The sequence below is a fragment of the Alternaria postmessia genome, assembly GCF_024291825.1.
Source record: "Alternaria postmessia strain BMP 2775 chromosome Unknown scaffold_58, whole genome shotgun sequence".
Taxonomy (NCBI): Eukaryota; Fungi; Ascomycota; class Dothideomycetes; order Pleosporales; family Pleosporaceae; genus Alternaria; species Alternaria postmessia.
Genome location: NW_026260131.1, coordinates 1 through 25,678, shown reverse-complemented (window position 1 = coordinate 25,678; position 25,678 = coordinate 1). Strand labels below are relative to the sequence as shown.

Sequence of the window (25,678 nt, the reverse complement as noted above, 5' to 3'; positions counted from 1 at the left end):
ATTAACGATGGAATGGATGGGTAGCTGATGAAACAATCGCTGTAAAAGACAGCCTGAGGGACGAGTTGGCCATGAGCTGTGGCACAGAGGGAGCTGGGTGAGCCCAGAAAAGGCCCGCGGAATGCCCTCATGGTATCGACGGGGGCCAGATATTGGTGAAGAAAATTGCTTAAGTAATTTGAAGTAGGGGCAGCTGAGGTAAGGGAGGTAATGGAATGAAATAGAGTGAATGAAGTCATGCAAATACAAACTGGAAGCTAGAAACCAAGCATCGAGACGTAACACAGGAAAGCAAGTACAATCGACTCAAACGACATGATTCATGTGAACGCATAGCCCCCCGTACTGATTGTCAAGCGACGTAGCCGCGATGGTGTACGTCCAGAGATCCAGTGTTGACGATCCCGGCGTTGGTACGTACCAACAGTTCGCATTCCTGTCCCCTGTGAATGGAGCTCCTTCTGAAAGGGTAGACACAGAATAGCTTCCACACCGTACCCTAAGACGTTGGTTTTGCGTAAGTGTACTTACTGTTTAGGTATCAACAAGTCCGATACGTCACAGGAAGCTGCGCGGCGCTTGTGTGGCGAACTGGCGAGCAAATTCCCTCACGAGTCAATCAATCCAGAGTGATCCGCTTTGATATACATGTCGGCATACCGTACAAGTATGAGGCTCGAAACGGCAATCTCTCCACTACTATGCTCGGACCAGAGCAGTCTACTACGCCACAAAGAACTAGCAGGGACCTATAGGCGCATTCCGAGCGGCTATGGCATGGTCTACGATTGGCTTATACTCCCATAATTATAATCTCAAAGGTTTTAGTTTCTCCATCTTTCTGAGACTCGTACTTTTGAGGGAATGCGGCACGAGTTGTAGCTCGTGACCAAAGGTGTTCGTGGGGCTGTATACCTGCAATTTCTCTCGCCGGATTTCCTCTGAACTCAGGAAGTGGAACCAGATGCAAAGCATCGAGTCTACACGTAGTGAATCATAGAGTGAGTTCTGCAATCTGGAACGACATGGGATGGAGGTTTACCAGAGGGCTTTCCAGTTGGGAGTTAGCCGACCATATTATGTATATACAAGAACCCTGTACATGCAACACGACGGGCGCGTAAAGCAGAGTGACAATGAAAGAGAGGTAGTCGTAAGCGTCCAACACAAGTGTGGGAGTTGGGCAAGGGGACGGATAAAGTGGACGAGGATGATGGAGGAGTGAGGCTTGGCGGCGGCTTAGTCACTATCGGGCAAGCTACCGCCGATAACCGGAAAACGAAAACACGTGCGCATTCCGTCAACAGTGTTTAGCGTCTTTCGCGCTTGTAGCGTCTTGCGGCAGTGAGGAGCTCCTGTTCTGCGCATCGTCACCAAACCCAAAAGGCAAATCGCTGGAAGCGCCAGCAAACCCCTGTTTATCGCTTGAGATGCGCTCACACGTCATTCCTACCACGCAACTTCTTTCTAACCACTCGATCCTGGGCTGAGCGCGTTCGCGGCCACTTTCCTCGCCTTGCTACCCACAGAGCGCCCTCTCAGCCACCATGCCCCCGACCACAGGCACAAGAACCTCTACGAGGCAGGGGCGGGCTACGGTCCGACCTACCAACTACTATGCGCGCACCTTTGCCGGCCGCCTCAACGCGAGCGGGATGGAGCAGACGCCCGAAGCTTCCAGCAGCGCGCCCGGCTTCCTGCCCGCCCTCACCCACTTTAGCGGCGCCGTCGATGCGTTTCCAAAGGAGATAATTAAGCATTTTTCCATGTTCAAGGAAGTCGAGGCCAAACTCCATGACCCGGAGCAGATGCTCAAGGAGCTGCTTGACGACATCGCCCGGCAGCCCGTCACTACAAAGGCCCAGCTGGCTGCTATAGAACAGGCCTCAGTAGCGTCTGAGGCCAACGCCAACGTAAGTTCCAGGAAGCGCATAGCAGTATCAGAAACTCACAATTGCTAGCTCAATCCTGACAACATGTCCCCCGAAGAACGTTCGGCCATGACCAAGCGCCAGCTCTTCTATCGCCTCCGCATGATTATCGCGAACACGCTGCCCATACTCGACGAAAAGCTCGTAGTGCTCCAGGGCGCCAAAGCCACCAAAGACAAGGGCCTCACGCGCATGCACCACTCCTTCGCCCAGCTCGACGGCGAGATCAGCGACGAAGCGCGATACGGCAGCCTTACACACTGGGCATATGCGGACAAAGAGGAGAAGAAAAAGGGCGGACCATCCCACGAGCGGCAGAGGCGCGAGGTGGCTGCGGCGAATAACCTGGCCGCGGCCGCTCAACATGTCCATGACGTCGATTCAATTGCGGCCAAGAGCGAGGCCAGACGTGAGGCCATGCAGGCGAACAAGCGCAGTCGACACCACCAGGTTGACTCCGACTTCGACGACAGACCAGCCAAGAGACCGCAGAAGAAGAAGCCCTTGCCTGCAGAGACAGCAGCGCCAGACAGCAGAAGCCTTGGGTTGGGCATTTCAAGCAACGGCACAGGTCCTCATGGCAAGCGGAAGAAGACTGAAAAGGCCCTTGCCGCTGCGGCGGCGGCGGTACCGGCAGCTCCGCCCATGGAGCGATCACTGAGCAGTGCTTTGAAAGCAACTAGCAACGGCGTACGGGGTGGTTCTAGCCCACGGGGAACGCCAGGTCCAGAGAACGGCGCAGCAAAACGCAAACCTCGTGCCGCACCCGTGGCTGCGCAACGCAAGAACCCGCTTCCCCCGTACTCGCCCCCTATGGCTTCGTCACCCCTTGCTGCCAACTTCCCCGTCAACAAAGCAATTGCCGGCGCATCGGAACGAACACTGTCTGCCCGTGCACGGAAGAACTCCACAGCCAATTCGGTGGCGTCAATCAAGGACCAAGAGGCTACAGCTGCAGGCCGCCCGTCATCCTCGCACTCTGCGCAACAAGCCGCTAGCAGCAACGCCATCACAGAGCTGGAACAGGCTGCTGGCGTTGTGCGAGACAATGCTTCGGCAAAGGGCGCGTCCACTCCAAAGGAGAGTACAGAGATCCCACCGCCCTTTGATACAGCCAACATGAAGGTGGAAGACTTGGGACAGCCGGAGCCAGAGAGCATGGACATTGACGCTCCCGCACCGATATCTGCCGCCGTGAGATCCGGTCGGAACTCCAAGAATACGACACCTGTTGTCGGCGCGTTTGTGGAGACACCCATGGCGCGAAGTCGCAGTAGCCGCAACGTGAACAATGGAAACTCAAACTCCACCACGTCGTCAGAGAACAACAGCACGACAGGCGCCGGATCAAAACGAGGCAACAAGAAGAACACGCAATCGACTACCGCCACTGCTTCTCCCGCCCTGAAGCCCACGCCGAACGTAAAATCGAACCCTCCATCATCCGCTGCCAGCTCCGTCGCACAAGAACAAGACTACCAAGAGGTCGAGGCGGAAGCCGAACCAGAGGCCGAATCGGAGGAAGATGGCGACGAGCCGCGATACTGCTATTGTAACGAAGTTTCCTACGGGAACATGATTGCCTGCGACAACGATGACTGCCCCCGCGAGTGGTTCCACCTTGGCTGTGTAAATCTTGACAAACCGCCTACTGGCAGAACGAAATGGTTCTGCAGTGACGACTGCAAGGAGACGTACAATAAGACCAAGGCGAAGGGGGGCCGTCCAGGCAGTAGTAGACAATAGGAATTAGGAAGGAGTTCAAGGCGTTCTGGGACGGGTCCAGCGGCGGCTGGGTCTAGGCAAGGCCCGAAGGGTAAGGGCAAGGCTAGGTTAAATCTCTGGGATGGCTGGAATGCTCTCTAGCAGCGTTCTAGCCGCGGTCTGCGGATTTCTTTGGATTCTTTGTGTAGGTTTCTCGGCGTTTCTACTAGGCTTGGTTACGCGGCGCATCTCTTTTTATGACTACGAGGTCTAGTGATATCCGCTCTGGAGGACACTGGCGTTTTGCATCGTCTGGCATATGGCATCGAGAAGCACATTCTTTTGTCTTTTCTGTCAATGTTACTGTATATGGACTTGCGTTGGCTCTACTTAACAGAGTACGTATATCAATAGCGAAGTATTCGCAGGCATTTGAACGTTTTCTTGTAAAAACTCTAAGGCGAACTAAGCTCGATTGAACTGCCTTTGGGCTATTTCCGACGAGAGGTCGGTATTTGGTAGGCTGAGGTTTTGGTGATGCTGTGTCACATGGTTATTGCGAGCTTCAAGGTTGTCGCGGCCTTCATACATACCACGCGGCAGCGGTACGATAGCCGTCAGCAGCCGTCAGCCTCAGAAATGCCCCTTGCAGATCCCTTTCGGCTTAGAGTGGGCGTCATCGTCATTGGCCAGATACATCTGGACCCTGAAACGCTAACTACGATTGATGATGCGCAGCATACTCACCGCTCGAACACGCGACACGAGCGCCTTGAGCACCATATTCTAACGACAACTATCTCTCAAGTTGGTACAAGTGTGATATAGATTCGGAAATCATCATGGCGCCCACAGACCACCCATCAGCGGAAGAGCTGCTCATATGCGAGCCAGAAGGTGGCGCGCCGAATGCCCCGCCAGACCTACGTTTCTTACACTACAATGATGTTTACCACGTTGAAGCGGGGTCAAGAGAGCCTGTTGGCGGATATGCGAGGTTTCAAACTCTCGTAAATTACTATAGGGACGATGAGAGGTTCAAGGACCAACCAAAGCTTCTGACTTTCTTCTCGGGTGATGCGTTCAACCCGAGCATTGAGAGTAGTATCACAAAGGGTCAGTGAGCCGGATCGCCACAGCTTATGCAAGGAGACTGACGACTACCACCAGGAAGCCACATGGTCCCTGTACTAAACAACATTGGCACAGACGTTTCTTGCGTGGGAGTATGTACATCGTAGTTTACAGAGACCGAGCCCAACTAACGCTTACATAGAACCACGACCTCGACTTTGGTGTAAAGCAGTATCGCTACCTCACAGCCAAATGCAAATTCCCATGGCTCCTCGCGAACGTCCACGACCCAGCCCTCGGCGACGGTGTCCCCCTCGGAAACGCGAAGAAGACGGTCATGCTCACGGCATCCAACGGCATCAAAGTCGGCGTCATCGGACTCGCAGAACGAGAGTGGCTCGACACAATCAACGCGCTACCGCCGGACATCATATACAAGAGTGCCTCCGAGACTGCGAAGGAACTCATACCAGGTCTGAAGGAGCAGGGCGCAGAGATAATCGTTTGCGTATCGCATCAGCGAGAGCCAAACGACAACAAGCTGGCAAAGCAAGTTGGAGGAGGATTGATTGATATAATCTTGGGTGGACATGACCACTACTACTCGTACAACCTTATCAACGGAACACAAGTACTGCGGTCAGGCACAGACTTCAAACAACTGTCTCACGTTGAGGCATGGCGGAAGCCAGAGGGCAAGGGATGGGACTTCAAGATCATACGGCGAGACATTGTCAGCAGTATACCTCAAGATCCCCAGGCCATGGCGCTGGTAGAAGAACAGACACGGGAGATTAGAAAGCGATTAGACAAACCTATCGGATATACCGCCGCACCACTCGACGCCCGATTCACAACCGTACGAACAAGAGAGTCGAACATTGGAAACTTTGTCTGCGATCTCATGAGGTACTACTACTCAGCCGAGTGCTGTATCATGGCAGCCGGAACGATACGCGGAGATCAAATCTACCCTCCTGGCTTGTTGAAGCTCAGGGATCTTGTCAACTGCTTCCCGTTTGAAGATCCGGTCGTGGTACTGAAGGTCACCGGCAAGGCAATTCGAGAAGCATTAGAAAACGGCGTCAGCAATTACCCGGCACTAGAAGGAAGATTCCCGCAAGTATCGAACATTACCTTTGAAGCGGACTACTCCAAACCACCACATTCGCGGGTTTCCAATGTGACGATTGGAGAGGAACCTGTAGATGAGGAGCGAGAGTACGTACTCGCTACGAGAGGGTACATGGGCCGTGGAAAAGGTACGTCATCCCCAGTGCACAAAGAGCTTCCACTAATCAACTACACCTAGACGGCTACACATCCCTCCTCATCGAAGAAGAAGGCGGAGTTGCCAAAGAGCTTGTCTCGGAAGAAAACGGCGTTCTCATCTCCACTATCCTCCGCCAATACTTCATGTCTCTCAAAGTACTAGGCAAATGGAAACGCTGGGGCAAATCCATGAACACAAAATTCACATCGATTCAAACGAATCTGCAGAAGAACCACGGTCACGCTTTCCACGACCCATCTCCTACATCCCCCACGCAGTCCCGTGGTAACAATGCTCCTCCGGTGGATCAAGGCGTGAGCAGAGTCCTGGGTGATTCGAACAAACGCGACAACAGCCCGAACGACACTACCGACTCGGAAGACCCGGACGTCGATGAAGATGAAGACGACGGACCGATGTATGATAGCCGTGTGCCAATACAGTTCACAGACAAGCAGACGGAGATGATCAGAAGGGTTATGAGGAAGTGGTGGCGTGTTGCTGGTCTCAAGGGCAATCCTAAGCTGTGTGATGAGCTTGGTGGTGGTGAGTTCCAGGTTAATTGGACAAAGGCTATTGCGCCGAGGTTGGAGGGGAGGATTAGGGAGGTCGGAGCTGCGGTTAAGATTGAGGCATAGTGTTGAGATTTATGATATATGTACGACCTTTTACGTTGCTGAGTCCCGTTCAAACGGCTATAGCTAGACTTGAGAAGAACCATTTACAGTCCGTTTCTTCATGATCGCCTTCTCCCTTTGTTTTCGTATCTCATAATGGTATTGCAGTCTTCAAGGCTGAGGTGGACGATGGCCTAGATGTCCTTCGATGGGTCGACCGCATGCTTATCCGATTATGCACTCACTTGCTTTTTCTTGTAGACCCACAACTGATATGATTAATCGCCGGAGCGTAAATCTGTCGGGTAATATGGTAGATAGTGGCTATGGCTCCGGAAAACAATTGATGGTACAGGTCAGATTGAGCTCTGAACGCCATTATCTTGGCGATACAGGCTCTAGGAGCTGAGATGCGCGGTTGAGGGTGTTCCATGCTTGTGCCGGCCATTGTTGACTGTGGCTGTTCTACTCCGGTATCTTCCTAGCTCTTGTGTGTTTCATTTCTCGACTTACATGTATGACCCATTATCTACTGCCTGTGGATCTCATCTGTGAAAGTATGCGCACAGCTTGTTCATCGTATGCGCTGCGATTGGTAAGCTACCAGAATGGTTCAGAGTTATCGAGCGTTGCCCACTCTTCTCCGCCATCGCTCCAGTCACGCCAAACATCTTTCGAGACTATATCCAACCGACCATGGTGAAGCCTTGCAAAATCCACGTTGAAGGGATGTGGCTTGAACGTCTTCCCTTGACTAGTAGCTAGGTTCATCAAGTCGAGTTTGTACATGCGAACTATCCTTGAAGCAGCGCGAACAAACAACTCTTTCTCCAAATCGTCCTCTAGTATCTCGTTGGTGAGCATCATGACCATGTGCGATATCTTGGGAAAGTCGCGTAGGACGTTTGATAGGCTGCCGTCTCTGAATCCATTCAGTATAACTTTTGTAATAGCGACCTTCTGCAGCTCTTGGGGATCACAGCCCGTTGCATGGCTGAAGTGAGCCAGTAGTCCTACTTCGGGCGAGTCATCGTAATGTTTAACACGCGTGCCTTCTAGCTGTAGCAAGAGGATGTCGGTATCGATGCGGAAGTAGAATTCGCCACAGCCAGTATCTGAATTGCTGCACGGTACCTGCAGGATATGGTTTGCTTTCACAGCCTGGTACCGAGCTTCTTCGCGCGACTCATGACATAGATTTACCGTCACTGGCGCAGGACTAGGGGAGTATCGCGGGCAAAAGTGCGTTTCGTCATGATCCTCATCGTGGGGGTTGGTCTCCAGTGCTACCAGGCGAGGCGGCTCGTTGTAGTACGCCAGCGCCCATATCTGAAGGCGTAGTTCTTTTGGCAGCAACTGCATAGACATGTCTGGAGGATGAACTGGGGCGGGTGTTGTGGAGGCCAAGAACCTTCCCCATGTAGACGTCACGTGCCGTCGCGATCCCCAACATTAGTTTGACTTTCCGCCATTACGAGGCCTACCCACTCCGCTCCACTTGGCGCGGATGCCTAACTTTATACCGGTAACCATCCCACGTCCGAACCAACTCATCACACATTACGCATGGTCATTTCCGATGCCCGCACCTCCGAGATGCAGAATACAGTGTCTCGAAGCTTCTCTCCCTGAACCTTTTTAAAGTCCAGAACGCCCGTGGTCCTCCGCAGGTGTTGCACGATGATCGTCCAATGACATGCTGATTTTATGTTTGTTATCGGATTTGCGTGGTCGCCACGCTGAATGCCATCCATGGCTCCATCCTATTCATTGATCTGCGCAGGTGGAAATCCATTGTGGCACAGTAGAACAACGAGTCATTGTCGAAGTTAAACGACATGTACTGACATCGTGTCAGCTCGTCAGCACCAGGGGGAGCTTCGTCGACAGCTTGGCACAATGGATGTTCGTTGGCCGGTGAAGAAGTCGTGAAATCCGGGGGAAAGCCGACGAGCTATATTGTCAATAATATGAGCACGGAGCGCCATGTTGTGATTCCGCTGGCAGCTTCATGAGGCTCTGGGTGGATTCGATGCGGGTGTCCCACAACCCCTTGGAGTCCCACTGGAGAAATACCGACGGCGTCTTCTTATGTGGATCTGTTGGACGCGCGACCCGCTGTATGTGAAGTCACACTGACATGCGCGCGGATGCTTTGCCGGGCAAGGAGTCTAGTTTTGCTAGCATTTGGCCTGATCGACGATGTGAAGACCGATCAACGGCTTGACTCTCGAGCTCCGGAGGAGGCTGAAAGATTTGAGGCTCCATGTGACAAGGCTGGGCATCTTTGCTGTCGTGTTGTTGGTCGTGGAGCTATTCCCCTCCCCCGCTTTAAAGGCAAAACCACCCCTCTTCGAGCGTCATACCGCAGACACCGCATAGGAAAGGCACGCGCTCGGATTCCGTTGCCGATTAAACACCGAAACCTTCGTCCTTCTACGATGTTCCTGTTGCGATTCTCCTTTTACCACCTCGACTTCAAATCCTAAGTTATACACACCCAAACTCGGTGTTCTTTGTCGCGAAACACTTTCGCAGCACCCCCTCGGAACAGCACCATCGGCATTTGCGCTTTGCTGCGGCACCGCACACCCGCACTCAACTCGTCGCAGTTCAGACATCCTTCAGCGCGGACACCGCAAAGAAGTTAATCGGTTGTCAGACCTGATTGGCTTGGTTAGAAATTTTTCCGTACCGTCGCAATACCCAGTACCATTCTTGGTACCGAATTTTAGAAAGCACCACTTCGCGACCAACAGCTGCACCCGTCGCGCATATTCTACGATTCCGACCGCGGACGGAAGACATCTTCCGTATAAATACAACGGGTTAGGTACACCCGTGGAACAGAACAGCACATCTCTCAGCATGGCGACACAAGACGTTTCCGCGCACGATACTGAGCCGCAGCCAGTCCCCAAAGAGGAAATTGCAGAAGAGCCACAGTCGAATTTGGACGAGGGGAGACTGAGGCAGTTCTTTATTGGTTCCATAGACCAAGGAACTACAAGTACTCGCTTCATTATTTTCGACGGCCTTGGTGAGCCCGTAGCTCAACATCAGATCGAGTTCAACCAGCAATATCCTCAGTCAGGGTCAGTACAGGCGAAATCTTGTTGTTGACGTGAATTAATTGGCGCAGATGGCATGAACACGACCCGAAAGAGATCATTCATTCGGTAGAACAATGCATTGACCGGGCTACGAATATCTTCCTCGACAACGGCCATGAAATCGAAGACATCAAGGCTGTCGGTATCACCAACCAGCGTGAAACAATAGTCGTTTGGGACACCAATACTGGTGAGCCATTATGTAATGCGATCGCTTGGTAAGTAAAACGTGTGTACGAGATTCGAATGGGCAGCGATTGACTTTGTGAATCCAGGCCAGATACGAGAACCAAGGGATTGGTCCGTGAGTTGAAGAACAAGGAGGGCGCTGATGACATACGCAATATGTGTGGACTTCCTCTATCGACCTACCCATCATCAGTCAAGCTCCGGTGGCTGCTTGACCACAACGAAGACGTTCGCAAGGCATACGACGAGGAGCGATTATCCTTTGGAACCATCGACACATGGATATTATATAACCTGAACGGAGGACCAGAACAAAACATTCACGTGACAGACACTACCAATGCGTCTAGAACCATGTTCATGAACCTGTATGTCAACCTCCGCTCGCTTCGAATTAAGCGACAAAGTCGGCTAATGCAATTGCAGGCACACCGTTCAGTACGATGACAAGCTCTTGGATTTCTTCGGAATCGATAAAAACAAGGTCAAGCTACCAAAAATTGTGCCGTCTTCATCGCGAGACGACTTCGGATTCTTACGTTCCGGTATATTGGAAGGTGTTCGAATTGCAGGGTGCTTGGGTGATCAATCGTCAGCTTTGGTTGGTCAACAAGGCTTTACGCCCGGTTCTGCGAAGAACACGTACGGCACTGGTTGCTTCTTGCTTTACAACGTGGGAGAAAAGCCTGTCATTTCTTCGCACGGGCTTCTGGCTACTGTCGCGTACGACTTTGGCGGAAAGCGGAAACCCGTATATGCACTCGAAGGCAGTATTGCGGTTGCGGGTAGTGGCGTCAAGTTCCTCATGAACAACATGGGCTTCATCACACATTCACACAAGATTAGTGATCTTGCGGCATCTGTGGAAGACAACGGTGGATGTGTCTTCGTAACAGCCTTCAGCGGTCTCTTCGCTCCTTACTGGATCGACGATGCTAAGGGCACCATTTTTGGTATCACGCAATTCACTGAGCGGGGACATATCGCTCGCGCAACCTTGGAAGCGACCTGCTTCCAGACCAGGGCAATTCTAGACGCCATGGAGCTGGACAGTGGCCACAAGCTTAACATGCTTGCAGTCGATGGTGGAATGAGTAACTCAAACTTGTGCATGCAGGTAAGTGAAGGCACCGGGAGATACCGATGAAGTGGCCCTGAAATAACCATTTGGAACAGACTCAAGCAAACATTATCGGCATTCCCGTCGACCGCCCCGCCATGCGCGAAACTACAGCTTTGGGCGCAGCCATCGCAGCTGGCTTTGCTGTCGACGTTTGGAAAGAGTTTGACGAACTAAAGGAGATTAACCAGAAAGATCGCATGGTCTTCAAGCCAAATGTCGACAAGGAGGTGGGCGAGAAGATGTTTAAGAAGTGGGGAAGGGTAAGTAGCTTCCACGAACCAACTGCGAGAATGGCATGTGCTGACTTTGATTTTTTATTTAGGCCGTCGAGATGTGTCGTGGTTGGTTAGATGCTGGAGAAGCCAACGGAGAGTTCTCATGATCTACGCGTATTATGGAGATTTATATATCCGCAACCGACGTGATGCTTTCCTTGGCATCCTCGTATGAAGAGTAATGAACTAGTTCAAACGAACGCATCTTCGCGTAGGAATCTGGTGATCGGCAAGCGTTCGGGCCAGTGCCACCCGATATTCGCTGTCATACCGAATCATGTTGTGGAGAGGTTGTCAGCATATAGAACATATGGGACCTAGTCCTATAGCCACACTGCTGCTTCTGGCGCTACCACCGGATTGGCAACGCGGGGGAGGGACGGTTCGAGGTATAGTCTCTGATCAGCTAGTTCACCGTTCTGGTGGCATTAAATGCTAACATCCATGTCTTATGTTCAGCCTGAATGGCTTGTGATGCTCGCCAACGAATAGTCGATTACCTACACAACTTGTAGAATTTCGGATACAAGAGCCAATGATATGTTCGTAATATTCTCAACATTCTCAACAAAGTGGTAGGTGTGGCGCCTTGTTTAAGCCACTGGCATATCAAGACTCCCAGAACGCAGGTACTGCGGATTGCTGGTTCCGCTTCCTGTTGAGGTTGCATTAACGCGGAGACTGTGGCATCCAATATATTCTGGCCCACAAATGGAGGACACGGAGCTATGCCACACTTGGGCGGTGCGAAGACCTTTTGATCTACTTCAAAACTCCAGAATGAGAGATGCATCATGCATGTGTATGCGGTCATGGTCCGTTGTAACGAAGTTCCTCGCGTTGAGGGGGTTGTCGGGTCGGCTTCTCAGAAGCTCGCGTCTGAAGCGAGCGCCAGCCGGTGAACTTTTCCGATCAGCGAAGGATTGTATACAAGGCCTGCTCAGTCCAGGGGACGCGATCCTGGTACGTTCTGCATGCGTTTGCATCTTTGGTCGCCATAAGAGAAGGCACCCTGCATTGGTCTCGTCCCCGAGAAGCGGCAGAATCCCATCTCTTTCATAGGTCGGTATATTCCCAGTCTCGGCAGGTCTTTTCCTTACCGAACAGCATCCACGTCCCTTATGGTTGTAGCTTACCGTGCGTTGTTCGAGCCGACATGCACTTTGCAGCCACTTAGTGTTCCATCGCCCGGGCAGCACGGTCTAGACAGTCTTACCGCGGGTCAAGACTACCAGATTCCTGGTCGATGTGTATGCATATGCACACGTTTCTCAGAAATCCCGTGCGATGGCATTGGTCGCTGTTCTTCAATGCAGTTATGGCACAGCGACCTGGACATGGGCCGTCAATGCGGGAAGCCTACCTAGGTAACGTACGAGGTGCTAGAGCTGTGCCGTTCACATATAGCAGGTGTCGGTGTAGAGTAGCATGTGTGGAAAGAGTTGCGAACTTGAGAGTCAGTGTTGCGGCAGGTAGAAACCTCAATCACATGGCGTCATGCGGACGAAACGGAACCCGATAACACCAGCATTGGGTTCATCAGACGCTCCGAAACTCAAACACAACCCCGAATCTGCCCTGCTGACAATGTACCTCGAACGTTATGCTCACGAAATCAGAAAGTGAGGCCGGCGACCAGGACCCCACCAGCAGCCACTAAAGGTGGGATCATGTCGCGCAGCCGCGCTCACCGTACACGGGACGGCATATGATGATTGCGCAACACTTGACCTCCGGATGCTCTCGCGATATGGACTGGGGCCGGGGAAGCGGGATAGTAAGCATAAAGGACACACATCGGTGGAAGCTCCGGTGAAGTGTTGCCGAGAAAGGCACGCCTAGGATGAAACAGGCGCCTCGATGCAGTAAAGGCCTCGCTCTAGCAGTGTGTAAACGATGCCATTAATTGCCACCTAGTATACAATTGATCTCTCTCGCGACCTGCAGGATGTGAAGGAAGGGTGGCCCCTGGCCTCCGAAGCTTAGTGTCTGCCACGGTCAAGGATTTTCCAACGGCTGCACACCCCACGGGCCACCTTAACGTGGAACCGTAGTCGCAGATCAAACTTGATCTGTGCACGTCTGATAACTTTGAACTTAGTGCACACTAACGGACAAGGCGGATTGGCGCAGTTCTAAATGCTATAGTGCTTCGACCACTCAGAGACTGCCGTTGGCAGCCCGCTGGCTATTCTACCCTGAGAGCAAGACCGAGGACCTTCACGCTTGCATTCATTCTTCTTCAAATACGGCCAGAAGACCCTGTAGTCCCTCTCGGCACCCGGGTTGGGCTGCTACCTTTGTCCCTCAAGGTTCTTGGAAGCGAGAGCACTTCAAACATGAAGGTCCCCACCCAGGTCTATGGTGTGTAAAAGGCTCGACCGCTCTCGGGCTCCCGGGTACGTTGAACATTCACGGCCACTACCATGATGCATGTCAACTGACGAACCAGGTTCTATCGACATGGGCTAGCTTTGCATAGCTCCTACGGGTACCTGAACTGCACTGACGTCTGTCTGCTGCTCCGTCTGGCTCACTATAACATAACGGACCGTCGCGCAGCTGCATGCTAATCCGGAGATTTCACCAACCCACCAACAGAATCATTTGCCTGCCATCCATTGTTGCATTTGTACATCCTCTTGGAATTCTTACTCGTCATTCGACCACAACACTTCACAGCTTTCCTTTTCGGTCATCATGTGCGACTACACACAAGTGCAATACAAGTGCGCTCACGTCCGCTATGTCGTCAAAGCCTGGTGTACCAAGTACCAACAAACGCATGTAAGGTGTCCGGCCAATGTCACGGCAGTGTAAGTGCTCATTCTAATCCATCGTATTCCTATACTGACTTATGGCCCAGAGAATACAGACTTAATGAGAACTGCGGTTCGTAACTCCACGACCCAACATGTATCACGAGATCCATTTTAACACATCCAAGGCGACTGCAGACGATAACACGAACCATGCTCTCGTTATCATTCCCTATAGTCACGGTTGCAATATAGCACGGCGTACACGGCGGACAGCTGCACAATACCCATTTGAATCCTTTTCGTACTTTGTTGGATAGGCGAATGTATCATCACTGTCAATTTCAAAAGTCATTTTTCACCACTCTTCCCAACACTGCTTCGCCGACTTTTGGTACTTAACCGAGATTATAGTCATCAATGTCCGGCACAGGCTACTAGCTACGATGGCGGAGATTCATCCCACTCCCGACAGCATTTACAACAATACGATAGCCCTAAAGGACTTCGCGGTTTAAAAAAAGGGTTCAGTTTCTAATCAAAGTTTGCACGATATTATGGTTGCATTAGCCAAACCAAATCGTGGGTGACACACCAGATCTCACCCGACGGCCACAACTCCGAAACACGCAATCGGCCACCAAATCAACCGCCACTTACGTGGAACATAAACAAAACGCGGAATATTCACCGCAATGATCCTACGTTCACTTCGCCCCCTTCCGACCCCCTTCCGAGAAAGTATCCTCGAAATCCAGGCAATCTCAGCGCTTCGGCCCAATGTCGGCGACCTCTCCGAACTGTCTCAGTTTTGTAGCTTCAGAAACTCTCGAGCACCCACCTGGACAGTGCCTGCTTGTGATGCTGGATCGCACTCGCGTTCGGTTCGCGCGGTTCTGAGTATATTTCGCGCGTTAGACTGGAAAAAATGTCAGAATAATGGTCGGCCGAATGTCCCCTTTTGGTTTCTTATTTCGTGCCGTAGCACCAAGTCGCTACCTGCAGCTACGACAAACTTATGCAGGTTACTACATTGGTCTGGCTTACCGGGTCCCTGGAACGCAATAAGACGACTGGTAAAACCATAAGAACCCTCTGTTAATTATGCAGTCTAGCCAATCACGAGTTTCAGTTCGCCGAAGGCACGACCGGGCTGCGTATACGCGACCGTATCTTACGAGCTGACTTGATATATGGTTCGCATGCTACGTTGCATGGTAACGCAAACTGTACGAGTCACTACGCCTATGTATAGTTCAAAGGATGTCGCTATCGCTACTGGCGACCAGAGTCGCGATCCTCCTTACTAGGCCCCAAGGTTTCGTTGATGTCAAGAGTCAGCAACGTCCACTAATGATTTGTTATCACTAGAAGACTGGGTCGTCCGTCATCACATTAATCGGAGTCTTCGAGAGGGATAACGCGAACCAAGCCGGCCACATCGACATCCCGTTGCATCAACAAATTCCCTAGGAGGAAGCTGGAGCGTCAATATCACCGGACGCATAACGCTGACGATTACATGCTTCGCGTGTGTGGGGAGGTTATGTGAATGACGCCACATCAGTTTCATCGACACAGAAGATGTGGCTCTCCACATCCACGTGGTACGCGAAATTCGACTCGACGGTGGGGCCTTTGCTGCCTCTGCAAGACGCAGAGGACGATGCGTACCACCTTTTCCAGAATCAGGTACAGTGAGTCAGGAGATAGTCGCCTACGGTCCACTCTGGTAATCTTCTGGAAGCGAATCATAATTGTGGTCGAGGCTGCACGGGAGGATGAGGATCTACGCTACTGACTCACAGTCCAACCGCATGATGAGGCAGGAGCAGGGAATAATACGGCGTAACATGTTGCTGTTGCCCTGGAATAATTTGTGAGGCTACAATGTGCAACGAAAATAAGATCATGAAGTACCAAGTACCTAGCCGTGTACCAGTATACCTGCCTCGGCTTACCGAACGACTGCACCCTGAGCCGTGTGAAGTTACAGTGTAAGCCGTTGATATGCAGCGGCACGACTCGTACCCAAAGCCGACGTTTCCCCACCATCCCGCCCGCCATAAACGTCCTCAAATACTCGTAACCTGGTAAAAGTGCCACATTAGCGGCCGCGAAGCAAATGAGGCACAGCAGAAAGTCAATCCCCCATCACTCCACTACGATCCTACTGCCAGTTTGATATCCAGCGGTTACGGTTTTTAATCCCGCTCCAATGACCCCAAACCCAACGCAACTTGAAACTAACATAGCAATGACAGGACCATACCTCGTCACGAGGCAGCTTGTTGAGCAACCACAGCTGTGGTTGTATCGCCACCCATGAAATCCAATTATGTAGCTTCATCCAAGAAATCTCATAGTTTCCCTTCACTCCAAACGGCACGGGCGATTCCGGCCTTGTAAGCCTACCTCCCGCCGCCCCGCGTTCAGTAGAAACCTAATTCTGAGTTGGCATGGGGTCAGGGCCAGTAAGCCCTGTGTTGGGCTCCGTTACAATCTTGGGATAATGGCTGTTGGCGGACAGTTACGCACCCGGTCGTGATGCAATGACGCCAGGTGGGTCTACCAGGGCACGGTATGTGACTCGTAGCGATTCGCGTGGATAAAGTTCCGGCATCCAGATGTCGTGAGTTGGCGCAGAAATGTGCCCGAGTGGATATAACGGTCTGTACTAACATTGATGTTTGTGCCACAAAGCTTGGAATGGTACGAGTTCCGCATGCATGCGCGGTCATGTTATCTGCTGCCGTCTCACCCCAGTCAAAAGTGGTGCGCGCTTCAAAAAGGGCGCAGCAGTCAGTGGCCCAGAATCCCATCTCCACGAACACACTAAGTGTGTCGTCAACCTACGGCAACGTCCTTGCAAGCCACTTCCTGGTGCTTACGATGCATGGGCTAATCATAATAAGATCAGCACATTATACGGAACGAATGAGATATTTAATTAGGTTTGCCGATCGGCACCATACTATAACCCTCTGATTACAACACCATCGTATTTTTGTCTCTGATATCTGCATCACGGCTTTTTTCTCCTTTGCCCACTACTGGAAGCGCCGGAGCGAACCTCCTAGCCAAACGGCGAATCGGAGAGACTCTATTTACCGTATGCCGGCACTTGCAACTTGCGCCGGCACTTCCGCGACCCCTACCTCGTATCGAGCTTCTGTCTGTAACGCGGAATGCGAAGTGAGGCTTGCCACTGTCACATCGAGCCTGACAGGTGACACGCAGTCGAGGAGGATCATGTTTCATGCCTGGTGCCTGAGCCCTGAGGATCCGCAATTGGTTGCCTATCCGGCACGGCCCGGGCTGTCACCAGCAATGATAAACAGCGCAAGGTCAGCTGCTTTGCCTTTTTGCATGCTGCAAGTCCCAGGTTCAACGGCCCGACTGTGTCTTATGTAAACGTCCACCACACTTGGCCCGATGTTTGACGAGCCCGCTGCTGCATATCTCCCAAGAGCTGGGTCACAACCTCAACCTCATCAGCCCGGTCAGGATCCCATGTGTGGGTATTGGGGTACATGGAGGGGCTTGGAACGGCGGGAAAATCAGCAGCTGAGTGATATACCGCCTTGACAAACTTTCTTCATCCAAGAGAACTCCTCAAACGGGACATTCCGCAAACGTCTTGGTGTGAATGAACACACACGTCCTGCTCAGCCTCGGCCGGCTCGGAGTCTTCACACCGACATGTAGTGCGGCCGCAAAGGCGTTGAGCGATTGTCCGCTATGGAAACAGCGGAGCCTTCTCCGCCCCACTACGGACACGGTACGGCACAAAGTCTGGCCTTTTCCTAGTACGATTTGAGACGCAGGTAAAGGCTACAGGTATGACGTGCATAACGACGCAGAGCTAGTCGTGGATCGCTTCGGAGCTTTAGCATCGGTTACCATGTCCATGGCGTGGAGATAGCTCGCTATGCAGCAAACAAACGCAAAGTATATTGGGTCTAGATTGCAAGTTCGGCTTCTGTTCACAACACCCTTTTTGCTAATCCGAATCATCGCTTTTGCTACCACAATCTGGAATCCGACGCAAGCCGAGTCCGAAAACATGCTCAGTGACGTACTGCGACCGCGGGCCGTCTTCGGTGAGATGCTTTGACCTCCGCTTCCCCATACTACTGGTACCGTATGAGGTTGATCGTATGCTGTATAACCTCACAACCGCTAAATCCAATAGCTCGAAGACTGGTCAGCATGGCACGATTTGTCAGTTCACCACGGCATGAGTTTGCTGGGAGGGATTATGGAACACTGTAAGCTTCACCGCATTGGGCTGCCATGGGGCTCAGGACTCTATCAGATGTGAAGATGTACCTGCCGATGTCAATCGCCTGGTCTTACCGCAAACATACCCCACGACCCCATCCCTGCGCCAGGGAGGGCCTGGTCACGGACGACTCGTAAGTTTGGCCGGAGGCGAATGTAAGAAAGACTGTCGTGCTGTGAGGCGGGTGATCACGTCTCCGCCATGTCTCGGCATATTCACCGATGGCGACAGTAATCAAGAACGGCGAAGCTTGCGGTAGGGCTGACGCAAGGTTGGTGTGCATGAGGAGAAGCCTCTACAATGCCCTATCCCATATCCGCGACATTCCGACAGAATTTGCCGGCTGGTGTCTGGGTTCTCAGTCACATTAGCACATCCTTGCGGATATGTTGATCTGGAGCTTGATAGGTCTCCAGCTGACGACACCAGAAGTCTACGTACGCGGTGACATACGACGCGTCTTGGCCGGGTCCGTGGACACCTGATCTGCGGAGCTTTCTAAGCATCGAGTAGGCGAATCACAAACCAAGAGTCTTAGCACTCTTTGTACATACTCGCAGGTCCATGCTGTGGATCTCTTGGTGGTTGTTACACGGTCAACCCTGGAACACTTGCACATCGATCGCAAGAGTGCAACAAGGTAGATGTCGAGATCGTGGTCCGGGAAGGCAGACTATGCACCAACGACTTACCCCCACCGCAAAGTTTAGATTCTCAAGACGCAACCCTCTTTGAGTCAACACTATTCGTGCATCGTGATCATCGTGGTTCGCAACGAGGTCCTTGGTTTGGCGCGTTCGCACGGTGCAAACCTTGTTCGCCGAACTTCCAAAAGAGACCTCGAGTCGACATTAACCGGTAAATTATTGGAACTACTGAAACTACTGGAACTACTGTTGATCAGTTGCGTTTTGTTTCTAAAGAGGGTGGAGTGAGTTCGGAACGTCAAGTCCGTTTAGGCGGTCTTCAGACCGACTTAGTCGCATATTGGGTTTCAATGGTGCGGTGTGGTAGGTAGTCCCGTCACGAAGCGCCAGAAGGAGAAACAAACATGCCCTCAGACATTATGCTTCTGGGTCTGTAGTTGACGATGATGGAAGAGCGTGTTCAGACGACAGAAACAGATATGCATAAGTTGTCCAACCAGAAATCGTGCTAGAAAGTCGTGTATGCCGTGATTGGTCAATGCGCGCTCCTTTCCGAAATGGAGTCAGGAACCAGGAACGCTGTGCATAGGCGAATCATCCCTCACATCAGCGACGATGCCTCACCGTGAAGACACGCCCACACCCGACAATGGCTTTTATGTCGTGGTTACTGGAGCCAACAGGTTCGTGTATCCCATTGTCCGCCTGCGCGACGCTCAATTGACCCGCCTATAGTGGCCTGGGACTTGGTATCGGAACCCGCCTGATTGACGAATTCCTGCAAACTCGCCCCCAAAACGAGTCCCTCGTCCTCATCATCACCACACGCGACCAACGCAAAGGCGATGCGACAATCGAGAAGCTAGAACAGCACCTTCGCAAAGTCATCCGCAGCCATGAACAAAAACTACCGGGCATCGCACAGGTGCTGCAGAATCGCGTGTCTTTCCGCCAGGAGAGACTAGATCTTCTCAGTTTGGTCTCAGTACAGAAGCTGAGCAAGAAGCTCCGGGAAACGACACCAAAGCTCGATGCAGTCATCTGCAATGCTGGCATTGGTGGATGGACTGGCATCAATTGGCCCGGTGCCATATGGGCAATCCTCACAAAGTGGAGAACGGCCATCACTTGGCCTACATACAAGATGTCTGGAGTTGGATGGACAGTAAAAAACCCACAAATACCTGCGGACAAGAAGACGGAAGAAGAGCCTCCATTAGGCGAGGTCTTCTGTGCTAATGTCTTTGGGCATTACCTCCTCGGTCACTACCTCGCACCCTTGTTGGCAAGACACCCCAAGAGTGAGAAGACAAGGGGGAGGATGATTTGGGTCAGCAGCTTGGAAGCATACGACCATGTCTTCGACCTGCAAGACATGCAAGGCATTCTGTCAGACATGCCGTACGAGGGCACCAAGAGGTTGACCGATATCCTGGCCATTACTTCTACGCTGCCCTCAACAACAAAACCTGTTGACGAATATCTCCATCACGCCCAAGATTCGGACAAGACTACGAAGCCGCGACTCTACGTTTCTCACCCTGGCATCTGCGCTACCTCGATCGTACCTCTCCCCCTCATCCTTCAATGGTGCATGGTCATCTCCTTCTACATTGGGCGATTGCTTGGCAGCGACTGGCATACGATTGATGTCGAGAAGGGCGCAACGGCAATGGTCTGGTTGGCACTTGCTAGTCAGAGCACGCTGGACAACATGGAGGCAAAGGAAGGCGTGGGCAAGTGGGGAAGCGCGACCGATGTTTGGGGCCGAGAACGTGTGGACCGCACAGAAGTGACGGGATGGGGTTGGGGAGGCAAGATGGGCGAATACAAGAGAAAGGGAAGGGATCCGTACGCGACAGACCTGACCAAGGAGAGCCAAGAGCGCTTCACGGAGAAGGGGAGGAGGTGCTGGGAGGAGATGGAGAAACTGCGCATCGAGTGGGAAGATCGGCTGCGGCAGGCTGGAGTCGCTGTTGAGATGGAGTGATTTCCAACACACGCAGAGGCTTTTACGGCACCCCACACCCAGGCGCCGGCATCATTGTACACTTTTAATATCTGAAGATACAACACACAATAATTCTTTCTTGGGCCCCACACATGCACAGCAGACAGACGTGGTTCCATGGAGCGACCAAGACACCCCCTCTTCTACTTGCCACATTGCGAAACTTCAGACTTTGGACTAAACACAAAATAAAAACAGCCGAACTGACAGCACTAGTACCGACATTATGCCGGGCGATCTCTTGTCAGAGAGGAGCCCGAATGCTTGGGCATAGCGAAGGTTGAGGCCTGAGCTTGACAGCTGAAGTATGCACGCCGCAACAAGGACAAGGCCGAGTTGCAGGACCAGTTCTGTGCAAGACTCGTTATCGCGAGAAACACGTCGACTAAGTTGAACGACTTGCAGAAATTAAGAAACATGACGGGTACTAGGAGGCCTGGACACAGTCGCGTGCCACATCACAAATCACCTCGGCGACGAGTGACGAGCGACAGGACTGTCCTGCGGCGAAGGCAGCGCTACTGAGCATAGTCGAAATAGGCTGGGAACGCGCCACATGGCGTTGCGTTGGGGTTCGTAGGCGCGTTCGCACTGTGTGATGTGGTTCCTGTTGGAGGCGAAGGACAGGCAGAGCGCGCCCAAAGGCAAAGGTGAACCTATCCCCCGCATTCCCGATTGTCTCGTTCGTGATGTTTCTTGTGACGACATGAGGGCTCATGCAGCAATCCCGGGAACCGCACTCTTCGACGCCAGGGGCTTCCTAGGGCGCCCCCACCCACGTACCAGAAACAGCAAATAGGAAGCCTTGACGGCACCTGCAGACCGCTGTGCTGGGTCGCGCCGGCCAGGGCTCCCGCTGTGCCCCTTCTCGCTTGTCCTCTTCGAGTCAAGTCTTCCCTTCTGGCCCTCCCTCAACCGTCCATCTCTAATTGCTGCCCGACGCGACTGTTCGTCGCCATCCCCTAGACATCTGGCATTTTCGACTCTGCTCCGCGTCGCCAGAGTTGCTCTTCATACCACCACTTTCTGGAAATTCGCTGCCCGCATCGCCTGCCTGCTGTCAAGTCAGGATTGACGCGATTCACCGCTACCTGCAACGCGAAATTTACTACTTTCACCGCTCATCTCCCTTTTACCGCGACAACCCAGGACGCGACAGATCACGCAGCGGTTCTCATGGTAGCATTTTCCCTGCTATAGCGCGAATGGACCCCAAGAACGACCCGCTCTCGAGCGACTATCCACCCATCTTCGCACGCGACGTCACCCAGGTCTCTTTCCCATCAACAACTCTCACATACGCCATATAATACCCCGCCGCCGTCCTAAACCTTCTCGACCAACTACACAACGGCGCCTGTCTTACTCCCGGCCCAACGATCAAACTAGGGGGGATCATTGTTCGTGCATACGAGTCGCGGTACACAACGTATTGCCACCGACTGCCTCTCTTAAAGGAACAAAGCATACGCGCAATTCTACCGGGCCTAATTCTTGTCCGGAACCTTACATCGAAATGTCGAACATTTCGTCACCACACAGTTCTTCGCGGGGAACTGCCTATAGGCCGTCGACGCCAGACCAGATGAGACCTACGCTTTCGCGATCGAGCACTTACTCTGTTGCGCCAAAATCAGAATTTCTACGACATGCGCTGGAAGCACGGAGGGCACAGAACACACCAACGCCTTCGCCTCAGGAAGTCAAGGCGCCACCGCCACCAACGTCGATGCCCTTGGATATACACACACCCAAAACCTCACCCGATGTCTTTGACGAGTTTGCCCTCACCGAGGAGCAAACAACACCCGTTTCGCCCATCCGGCGACGAAGACCTAGCGATGTTGGCACGCCGCGCTCCAAGACGAATCGAGACCTCACCAATGATATCCAGAAGCTAAAGGAGTCGTTAATGACTTCCAACATGCGGGTGGAGCTGCTGAAGAAGGACAACAGAGAGTTACAGCACCAACTGACGGCTACAAAGGAACAAGTTGAGCGACTTGAGCCACTGGAGGATGAAAACTACGAGCTGCGTGCGGAGAACAAACAACTGAAACTCAAACTGGATAAGATGAGTGAGGAAATCTCCAGCTTACGAGAAGACAACGAAGAACAGCGGATGAACAACGTGGAGCTCACCGCTATAGCAAGCGAGACTGCCGCGCACTTCACAGAACACGAGACTGCTCTTGCAGAAGCGGCCGAGTGCATCATCAAGATGGAGGAGGAAAAGGCCTTACTCGACAAGGAACTCAAGATGCTCAAAGAGCGCGTCATGGTGATAGAAAGCCATTCTCCCGCTAGCACACTCGTCAACACTCCTGGAAAGTACCCGCCTAGCGTCTACAGTGTGGACGAGGAACGGCCCACTACTTCTCATTTCGACTCGGATTACTACAGCCAGGTAGAGGACACGCCGTCAGTCAAGCCGAGCCATGAATCGATAAGGTCGTTTACGCCTTCAGAACGGTCAAAGAAGTTTCTTGACTTGACCGAAGAGCGGCGGAAGTCTGCTCGAGACCTGTCTGAGCGTATGTCTGCTGTCTCTCTGAAGGCATTACGCGAAGCGTCTCCCTCCCCACTTCCAGAAGTTCCTCAGGTTCCCACTACATACCAACAAGAGATTCCGACAATCATCGCCGATGACAGGTCTGCCACCCCCTCCAGGACTCCCGTACCTCATCGCCAAGGTTACCAGCCGCCCTCACGGTCTCTGATGGACGCAGCAGAGATCTCCCCAGCTCGGCCGCATACAGTTGCCCCACAATCTCACGAACGCCAACCGGACGGTCTGCGAGGTTTATATCGCCCCCGTAGGACTTTGTCAGGCAGGAAATCAAGTGATCGCCGCCCGTCATCAAGTTACGTCCCAAACACCACCAGCACTTCCGCCAGTTTTGCAGGTCGCCAACAGTCCATGCAAGAGACTTGCCCTCAGGTCCCTTCACGCAGCACCAGCAAGCGTGCGAGTACTACAAATTCAGACGAGCACCTTCAACGCCGCATACCACACCGCCGAACAACCGATGCTGACAGACCATCCACCATGTATACACTCCCCAACGCGGACCTCATGTCATCAGGGTGGGAAATGATATCCTCCGATTCCTCCCCTCCTCCCGTCTCCAATGCCTCCACAACCGATCTAACCTCGGTTGTAGATCCACGCGAAGACAGGGACGGATGGTGGCGCAGTTTAGATCGTCTGACTCTACCTCAAGCACTGGCTCAGCAGCAACAACAACAACAGCAACAACAAAAGGATCAACGGGATCAACAGACACCGCGACCTTCTAAACCTCATTCTAGGTCGAGATCGGTTGCTCCCCTTCCGCCTCCTATTGACACTGGCAATCCCGTCCGTACAACTAATGGTCTAAATGCCTACGTCGATACGCTGAGGAGCAGCGGTTCCCGACGGAAACCAGGCGAGACTACGCCGCTGACAGCTTTGAATAGTCATCCTGTCGAAAAGGACTTCTTGTTCAATGTCAAAGAAAGCGAAGACGACTTTCTGCGAAAGACCAGGGGTAGTGTTGGATCTTCTTCACGGAGAAGTTAAGGTGCTTCTTGAGTAGTTGCCCCTTCTCCTGTTGTTTTTTTCTTCCCATATTTTTTCCCGTTAATTCCTAATGATTGTACGACCCTGATTCTTTCCTCCTAACTTTTTTTCCGGCGTTCTATCAGAGAGCGGAGGATTATACCCGACAAGGAGGTCATGCCGGCTTGTCCGAACTATCTTTACCTATTAACAGCGTGGGCGGTTCATTTGAGACTGCGACTTTTGTCGCATCAACATCCATCTGCCAGGATAGCAGAAAACCTGTATCACTAGTCGAATACGTCGACATCACTTAATACCATCACATCTCCCTGAACTAAAAGCTCGCACAATGACAAGTGAAGCCAACATGTATTCCAAGCTGTTAGTATACAAAGACCCTCCATGTAAACCATACATCTTTGTGTGTCACCCATCTACGCCCGTCTATCCCCTCTAAACTGCTCAGCAACCATATCTCCCAACGTCCTCCTCTGCCTCGCCTGCCCGTCTTCCGCCAGAATCCCCGTCGCCAACCCCGCTCCACCACCTTCCCTCTCCCTCTCAGCATCTAGCCTCGCCCTCAGCCCCTCGAAACCCCCTTTCTTCTCCTCACCAACCATCCACCCCGGAACTCTCCAGCGGCTTGCTCCAGGCAGAACATCCCTCCGGTATGCCGTGCCCACGCCCCACCCTACAGCTGCCGCAACCAAGCTGCCCGGAAATTGGCTGAGCGCAAGTTGGAGGGGAGGGAGGTAGGATAGTGACTTGGATGTCAGCGTTAGACTGCGTGACCAGAGCGCTGAGAGGGACTGGGTATTCGACTGTGTTGATGATGATGATGGTGTAGGCGCGGACCACGGCGAGATCTTATACCGGTATGTATATGGAATCGCAGCGTAGTAGTTTGCGAGGAGAGCGAAGAGGATGGGTGTAGGACCAGCGGGGAGGTAGTTTATTGCGCCGAAAGTCAACGGGCGGAGGACGAAGGTTAGAAGGAGAGGAGGAAGAAGGGTCGTGTAGGGGAGAGTTGAGAGGAGAAAGGACTGTGGAGATGTTAGTTGGACGTGGTAGAGAGAGAGAGAGAGAGAGAGAGAGAGAGAGAGAGAGAGAGAGAGAGAGAGAGAAGAAGG

General features: G+C 52.5%; 7 protein-coding genes across 7 annotated transcripts; 5 read left to right on the top strand and 2 right to left on the bottom strand.

Annotated features, from left to right (window-relative positions):
* Positions 1–1,547: 1,547 nt before the first annotated feature.
* On the top strand, positions 1,548–3,677 carry J4E82_007885 (uncharacterized protein; the record flags this gene model as incomplete). Its single annotated transcript, XM_051734126.1, has 2 exons — positions 1,548–1,913; positions 1,962–3,677. The coding sequence occupies 2 exons, from the start codon at positions 1,548–1,550 to the stop codon at positions 3,675–3,677; spliced, it is 2,082 nt and encodes a 693-aa protein (XP_051586066.1).
* An 800-nt stretch (positions 3,678–4,477) lies between these two features.
* On the top strand, positions 4,478–6,620 carry J4E82_007884 (uncharacterized protein; the record flags this gene model as incomplete). The annotated part of the gene is made up of 4 exons (XM_051734125.1): positions 4,478–4,751; positions 4,806–4,861; positions 4,912–5,971; positions 6,022–6,620. 4 exons carry the CDS (start codon positions 4,478–4,480, stop codon positions 6,618–6,620), a joined length of 1,989 nt encoding a protein of 662 aa, XP_051586065.1.
* A 579-nt stretch (positions 6,621–7,199) lies between these two features.
* Positions 7,200–7,961, bottom strand: J4E82_007883 (uncharacterized protein; the record flags this gene model as incomplete). Its single annotated transcript, XM_051734124.1, has 1 exon — positions 7,200–7,961. The coding sequence occupies one exon, from the start codon at positions 7,959–7,961 to the stop codon at positions 7,200–7,202; it is 762 nt and encodes a 253-aa protein (XP_051586064.1).
* Positions 7,962–9,467: 1,506 nt separating this feature from the next.
* Positions 9,468–11,406, top strand: J4E82_007882 (uncharacterized protein; the record flags this gene model as incomplete). Its single annotated transcript, XM_051734123.1, has 6 exons — positions 9,468–9,694; positions 9,742–9,930; positions 9,988–10,269; positions 10,328–11,018; positions 11,078–11,284; positions 11,347–11,406. 6 exons carry the CDS (start codon positions 9,468–9,470, stop codon positions 11,404–11,406), a joined length of 1,656 nt encoding a protein of 551 aa, XP_051586063.1.
* Positions 11,407–19,605: 8,199 nt separating this feature from the next.
* J4E82_007881 (uncharacterized protein) lies at positions 19,606–20,980 on the top strand (the record flags this gene model as incomplete). The annotated part of the gene is made up of 2 exons (XM_051734122.1): positions 19,606–19,673; positions 19,726–20,980. 2 exons carry the CDS (start codon positions 19,606–19,608, stop codon positions 20,978–20,980), a joined length of 1,323 nt encoding a protein of 440 aa, XP_051586062.1.
* A 1,537-nt stretch (positions 20,981–22,517) lies between these two features.
* On the top strand, positions 22,518–24,566 carry J4E82_007880 (uncharacterized protein; the record flags this gene model as incomplete). The annotated part of the gene is made up of 1 exon (XM_051734121.1): positions 22,518–24,566. The coding sequence occupies one exon, from the start codon at positions 22,518–22,520 to the stop codon at positions 24,564–24,566; it is 2,049 nt and encodes a 682-aa protein (XP_051586061.1).
* A 416-nt stretch (positions 24,567–24,982) lies between these two features.
* On the bottom strand, positions 24,983–25,591 carry J4E82_007879 (uncharacterized protein; the record flags this gene model as incomplete). The annotated part of the gene is made up of 1 exon (XM_051734120.1): positions 24,983–25,591. A coding segment is annotated over one exon (609 nt), but the record flags the coding sequence as incomplete, so codon positions are not given.
* Between the last annotated feature and the right edge of the window lie 87 nt (positions 25,592–25,678).